The sequence below is a fragment of the Salmo salar genome, chromosome ssa09 (genome assembly GCF_905237065.1).
Source record: "Salmo salar chromosome ssa09, Ssal_v3.1, whole genome shotgun sequence".
NCBI lineage: Eukaryota > Metazoa > Chordata > Actinopteri > Salmoniformes > Salmonidae > Salmo > Salmo salar.
The window spans coordinates 82,744,706-82,751,625 of NC_059450.1; the positions used below are offsets into that span (position 1 = coordinate 82,744,706).

Consider the following 6,920-nt stretch of genomic DNA (forward strand, 5'->3'; position numbering starts at 1 on the left):
GCAACAAGTCACCTCACCTGTGCATACCCAGGCCTACATGGGAATATCAATTTACAGAGCATTCAGGCACAGGCTGAGGATCCTCATAACCATCAGAAAAAGAACGATTGAGTTATGGTTCCATTGTACAGTTCAGTTTATATATGTATTCATTTATACACAGTTTATGCAATTCATATTTACAAGGATTATCTAAAAAATGAAAGAGATAGATTATGAATACTGACATGTTACAAATATGGGGAACATTTCAGAAATGATGAGGAAAGTTGATGAAACGAGAAGAGCACCATATTACATGTCAGCAGCAGCAGCAGGGTCATGTTCAGGTTACCTCCATGATCTCCACCAGGTGGCTCTCTCCTCTTGTCAGTTTCTCTGACGTTGGTCCTGTTGAACTGTTTCATAGTCCCTCTGTCAGTTAGAGAACACCTGGCTTTCTACCAGGGTCTCCAGTGTGTGGAGTTAATAAATAATTCTTGCCTTCGTGCAGTCACAGGGGACCACAGAGACGTATGGGAGGGAAAGGGGACGAGAGAGAGGGTGGGAGGACTTGAGAGAGGGAGGCCGGGAGGACTTGAGAGAGGGAGGGTGGGTGAAAAACCAAGTGGAGGAGAAGGGACGTTATGTAGCGACGGGGATCCGGAGCAGGATGAGGGGTTGGAGGAAATAGGTGACAGGCTGGGAGGGAAACTAAAGTGACAGGGAAACGAGGAGTTGGTAGGAGGGGTGGTGAAAACCGAAGAAGAACAAGAAAGGCAGGGAGACAGAGGTGGGGAGAGGTAGTCAGGTGTCAATGGGTAGGAGTGGCCATTAGGTTGGCAGGAAGAATGGCGGGTGGTCCACAAAGTGGATTTGCGGAGGCAGAGAACAGCCCTCTGTTTAGAGGGACGGCATCCCTCTCTCACAGGCACCATGTCTGCCCAAGGAGCCATCTCCTTACCACCCGACCTCAGATGGATGTCTGTTAATGACGAGGAGGATGGGCACTGCAGCTGCCCTGTACTGGTGTTTGTGGTTGGGCACTGACTGGATGGGTACATGGCTGTACTGGTGTTTGTGGTTGGGTACTGACTGGATGGGTACATGGCTGTACTGGTGTTTGTGGTTGGGTACTGACTGGATGGGTACATGACTGTACTGGTGTTTGTGGTTGGGTACTGACTGGATGGGTACATGGCTGTACTGGTGTTTGTGGTTGGGTACTGACTGGATGGGTACATGACTGTACTGGTGTTTGTGGTTGGGTACTGACTGGATGGGTACATGACTGTACTGGTGTTTGTGGTTGGGTACTGACTGGATGGGTACATGGCTGTACTGGTGTTTGTGGTTGGGTACTGACTGGATGGGTACATGACTGTACTGGTGTTTGTGGTTGGGTACTGACTGGATGGGTACATGGCTGTACTGGTGTTTGTGGTTGGGCACTGACTGGATGGGTACATGGCTGTACTGGTGTTTGTGGTTGGGCACTGACTGTCTATGTAGCTCTTCAGCCCTTGGAGGAGGATGAAGCCCTCTCTCTCCCAGGGGCTGCTGCTGCTGCTGCCCATGAAGCCAGCCAGGTGAGAGACACACTGCTGGAAGCCTGCGGTGTAGATGGCAGGGAGAGCAGACCTGGAGTATGCTGCTGCTGGGGGACTGGGGACGCCTGCCATGGAGACCTCACTGTGAATAACCCGCTGCACCTCCTTCAGCCCACACACAGCCTGGATGGAACAATCTGAAAACAACGTTAAAGGGTGGGAAAGGGAAACATTTTTCATTTTGAATCTTTGCAGACAATTTCATGCATTGCAGATGATCATTCGCAAACACACTTGCAGGCCTAGAGCTAATTAGATAGATTTACCATTGCTTATGCTTCGTTTGTCTGTCCTTTTTTGAAGATATTCTACGGCCAGGTCTAGAATCTCTGCTTTCTCCAGTTTGGGGTTCTGTAAACGCTGTGAGTGGTTAAGATGAATAGAGTGAATAGACTAATAAGGAAACAGGTTTTTTTTAAAACAGCCACGTAAAAGCCTTTGGATGGCGCTATAGACTCAGAGACTACAACAATGAAGGCTAGATAGGGTTGGATGGATTGAAAAACTCACCGAATCTAATTTGTAGTTCAGTAACAAAATCCTTAGCTCGCTAAGACTCTGATTTATTCGGTCTCGTCTTTTCTTCTCTATAACTGGCTTTAACATCTGCATCGAGACAAGAGGGGGGAGAGAGGTGCCAATTGTAACCAAACTGATTTATTTTTGTATAGGACTAATTTACCTTAATTTAGGTATAATACCATACTGATGTATACAGTATGTTAGCTACTGTACATGTTAGCGATCACTGCAAAGCATGAGGCTATTATTATTCCATTTTTCCATTAATTTCCCATAGCCTACACATGACACATCTGAAAACATACCAAAATCAGAGTAGAAAAATACAAGTTCCTACTCACCCTTTTCATACTTTTGGTATTATTCTGGTTTGAATTTCCAATTTTCTTCTTCATCATTGTGCCCATTAATTTAGAAGAAATGTCCAGATGAAAAATGGCACAGACTGGTGAGATCCTTGCACTTCGGGTTACGGGTGTTGAATGAATGGGGTGCGCAGTGCTACACCAGTTTATATATCACCAAGGCCACACAGATTGGTGTTGAGGTGACAGTGACGTAACTGAAAACTCTGTAAATTCTCTCCTGCAGCTTCCTTGTAATTGAAATAAAATGAGATAAATTAAGATAGGGTTTATGGGTGGCAAGTTTTAAAGTCATGTAGTATTGTAATAATGTAATGTGATAATGGAGCAATGTACATTTGTATAATGCACAATATTTTGTTTGATGTAATGTTTATCTCTGTCAGTATCCCAGGAAGAGTAGCTGCTGCCTTGGCAACAGATAATGGGGATCCTAGTAAAATACGAAATTCTAAACTAATGGGCGAATCCACTATTTCAAAGCTCTCTTGCTAAAAAAATATATGAGGCCATATTTGTCATTAATTTCCAGTTCAATTTCGATTTTAATTGTGTATTTCTAATTCAAATTCTTCTTAAAAGTAGGCTAATCTGATAAACAACCGTCACCATACTAAATACTTGTCAACAGTAGGATTCGTTTTTAGAGTTAGATTTTATCGAAAGTAACAACAACAACAAAAAATCTAAAATAGAAATCCGAGAGCGATGGAGACAGCATGGCGATGAGTTGACACCTCTTGGATACATACTGTATGTGCTTCACAATTTGGTGACTCGCGAAGACCATAGCAAATGTTTAACACCTATGAAATCACATTTGGCTCTGTTTTCTACTGATCACGTTGTCAAATAACGAATTATTATTAACCTATAAGCCAGAGGGTTATGATAATGTTAAGCAGCAGATGCAGCAATGAAGAAAATAAAATGCTATTATGTTAAACAACACTAGTCTATTATGGCAACCCAGTTTTTTGTTTAAAGGGTCACAATTGTAAATTGAATTTTCTCCTGTCTACAAGTACCATTTCGTTGTGTGTGCATCTGGCACCATGGAAGTGTGCCTATGGGAAAGATAATTTACTAATGGGAACAGTGAAGAAGTGACAAACAGGTGAATAGTTATTTTTTATGATGTGTGATATATCCGCACACTCCGTAAAGTGTGGATATACTTACAGGCCACGTGAGAACAGGACTGTTCCAGGAGAGAGGGTGGCGAATTCAATACACACCCTAGCATACCCAATTAACCATAGGTCCTACTATCACAAAAATATTTATTGAAGTTACTACAATACCCACTGGGCACAAACTGGTTGAATAAACGTTGTTTCCCATGTCATTTAAACAAAAAATGCAATGTTGAATCAACGTGGAAAACTGACAGCAATTTTATTTGCAATGTCGGGAATTCGTTTTTGTCTATTTCCACCCAACTTTTAACCTATCCAATGACATGTTTCACATTTGTGTTGATTTCTCGTTGAATTCATGTTAGTTTACTAAAATCAAATGTAAATCAAAACTGGACGTTGAACTGACGTCTGAGTCCAGTAGGTAATGTGCTATTTATACTATTTCAAGTGTAGGCTAACAAAATTATTTAAAGTGTAGTTTCAAGGTTAACAAAAGCGAAAGGATGTACGTAAAAAGGTCAAGAATAATGAACTCCCTAATGAATCAGGTGTGATTGTGTGTGTCTGGTAGGGCGGGCGGTAGGGCGGCGGGTCGGGTTTGATTAATAGCTAATGGGGTGTCAAGGTAAGGTTGCACCTAGGTGTTAAGCGTGTATTTGCAGGAGTGTGCGGGTGTGTGAGTGCCATGAGTCATCTTTTGAGCCAAGTGTGCCGCTTTTACGCACAGTCCAAACAATGAGAAGGTCAAATCCAATTGTATTCGTCACATGTGGACTAACAGTGAAACGCTAACTTGGGGCCCTTCCCAACAAGGCAGAGACAAATAAAATAGAGAAATAATAGAAAAGTCAAACACGTAATAATAGAAGTAATAATAGATACCCAATGAGTAACGATAACTTGGTTATATACACGGAGTACCAGTCCTGAGTCGATGTCCAGCGGTACGAGGTAATTGAGTTATATATGTACACATAGACCTAACTAGAAATAAAGTGGCAGATAGGCTAGTAAACAGCAGCAACAGCGTATGTGATGAGTTAAAAAAAAGTCAGTGCAAAAAGGGTAAATGCAAATAGTCCGGGTAGTTATTTGGTTAACTATTTAACTATTTAGCAGTCTTATGGATTGCGGGTAGAAGCGCTTCAGGGTCCTTTTGGTTTCAGGTGTGCATAGAGGTCGGACTACAATGATGTCGATCAATTGTAGGCTATAAGAAGTTGAATATGTGAGTATGTGAACATTGAAGACCTCGAGAGTCTCCATCTTCCTTAGTTACAAAACACAATCTCACTCTCAATTCGTGAAAATATGTACAAAAGGGATTTCAGCAGATTTCGTGCATTTTTGTGTGACTTAATTCGTGTGAAAATATACAGATTTGTGTGCAATTTAATTCGTAGGAAAATAAGGGGGGAAAATGGTGTGACTTCTTTCATAGGAAAATACATTTTTTTGGGGGGGGGGGGGACTTCTGAACAATCTTTTAAAAGTTATTGGAGCAATGCATTTTGGGCAACAGGGTTTACGCTGCCTTTTTTTGTGTCCCACATTTATTTATATAAAAAACAAACGCGTTAACAACCCAATATTGTTAATCAACCAGGTTGTCACCTAAATAATTACTTTATATTAGTAACCTTACATTTATTTTTATTTTTTATTAATGCCAATGCGTTTTTTTATGCTTCATTTCGCTTAATACTTTGAGATTCTGGTGCTATGTCGGATTTTATGAGGGTTGCCAGATTGGAGTAAAAAGCTTTATTTGTCTTTTTTGTGTGGAATCGATGAAGGTTTTCAATTGGGGGAATGGAGATACATTTTCATGATGGGAAATTAATTAATCAATACATGTGGGGGAAACAGAAGACCTGCAAAAAAAATCTGTTTGATTTAAATCCCCTGGTGCAACTGCATGGTATTTGCAACTGTAACGAGTCTGGACTATGATCAATTAGGCCATATCAATGCAGTTAAACAGGTTCATGTAAAATAATGAATTATGTTGGCTTACACTTATGGCACTTCCAAGGCCATTTCATGATGATTATTACGGTCCTGTCAATCATGTTATATACTGTTGTAACAAGGCATATTCCAGCATTGTAGGCCTACTGCCTCTGCCCAGAGGTCTACTAGGCTTTCATGACAACAGCTATTAGAGCTTACTTTGCAATATATGAGCCCTGGTTAGAGTCCCTGTTGTAGCTTTCACTTTCTTATGCTACATTGGTGGCAGCGTTGGGATCCTGTCCAGCTCACGCCTAGTTATGTGATCTAGTGGTGGGAACGGTTCTGTTATTCAACATTGTGTTGGGTGTAATTACATGAACATATCTAGTGAACAATGGATAATCAACAATGGGCGTGACGGATAGAAGTAGTCACTACAGGTGTGATCAAGCCTTACATCAAAGTTGCCTGAAGCTCGGTCTAAGGCACTGCATCGCAGTGCTAGAGGCGGCACTACAGATCCAGGTTCGATCCAGGCTGTGTCGCAGGTGGCCTCGACCGTGAGACCCATGAGGCGGCGCACAATTGGCCCAGCGTCGTCGTTAGGGGAGGGTTTGGCCGGCCGGTATGTAGGTTAGACTTCTGTGGTGGGCCGGGCGCATCCACGCTGACACGGTCGCCAGGTGGAGGGTGTTTCCTCCAACACATTTGTGCGGCTGGCTTCCGGGTTAAGCGACAGTGTTTAAGAAGCAGTGCGGCTTGTTTCAGTGGACGCATGGCTCTCGACCTTCGCCTCTCCCGCGTCCGTTCGGGAGTTGCAGCGATGGGACAAGACTGTAACTACCAATTGGATATCACGGAATTTCAGGGGAAAGGGGGGAAAAAGTACAACAACAAACAAACAAAAAATTGTGCAAAAAGGTTAAATGCAGATATTCCGGGTAGTTATTGGGTTAACTATTTAACTATTTAGCAGTCTTATGGCTTGCGGGTAGAAGCAGTTCAGGGTCCTTTTGGTTTCAGGTGTGCATAGAGGTCGGACTACAATGATGTCGATCAATTGTAAGCTATAAGAAGTTGAAAATATGAGTATGTGAACATTGAAGACCTCGAGAGTCTCCATCTTCCTTAGTTACAAAACACAATCTCACACTCAATTTGGAAAAATATGTTCTTCAGAACAATCTCAGAACAATCTTTTAAAAGTTATTGGAGCAATGCATTTTGGGCAATGGCGTTTACACTGCCTTTTTTGTGTCCCACAATTATTTATATAAAAAACAAACGCTTTAAAACCTCTTAAGGATCTGACCCTTTTTTTCAATTTTGGCCTAAAATGACATACC

General features: G+C 42.0%; 1 protein-coding gene across 1 annotated transcript; it reads right to left on the minus strand.

The window, feature by feature from the left end:
- Window positions 1-245: 245 nt before the first annotated feature.
- On the minus strand, window positions 246-2,201 carry LOC106612041 (flocculation protein FLO11-like). The gene is made up of 3 exons (XM_014212849.2): window positions 2,100-2,201; window positions 1,856-1,949; window positions 246-1,726 (listed from the first exon to the last, which is right to left on the minus strand). The coding sequence occupies exons 1-3, from the start codon at window positions 2,199-2,201 to the stop codon at window positions 441-443; spliced, it is 1,482 nt and encodes a 493-aa protein (XP_014068324.2). The 3' UTR covers window positions 246-440.
- Between the last annotated feature and the right edge of the window lie 4,719 nt (window positions 2,202-6,920).

Excerpts from the sequence above, each read along its gene's own strand:
- LOC106612041 (XM_014212849.2), bottom strand. The coding sequence starts at position 2,201 with ATGCAGATGTTAAAGCCAGTTATAGAGAAGAAAAGACGAGACCGAATA. Across the intron at positions 1,950-2,099 it reads TGAACTACAAATTAGATTCG|CGTTTACAGAACCCCAAACT; the intron begins GTGAGTTTTTCA and ends AACCACTCACAG. Across the intron at positions 1,727-1,855 it reads CAAACGAAGCATAAGCAATG|ATTGTTCCATCCAGGCTGTG; the intron begins GTAAATCTATCT and ends CGTTGTTTTCAG.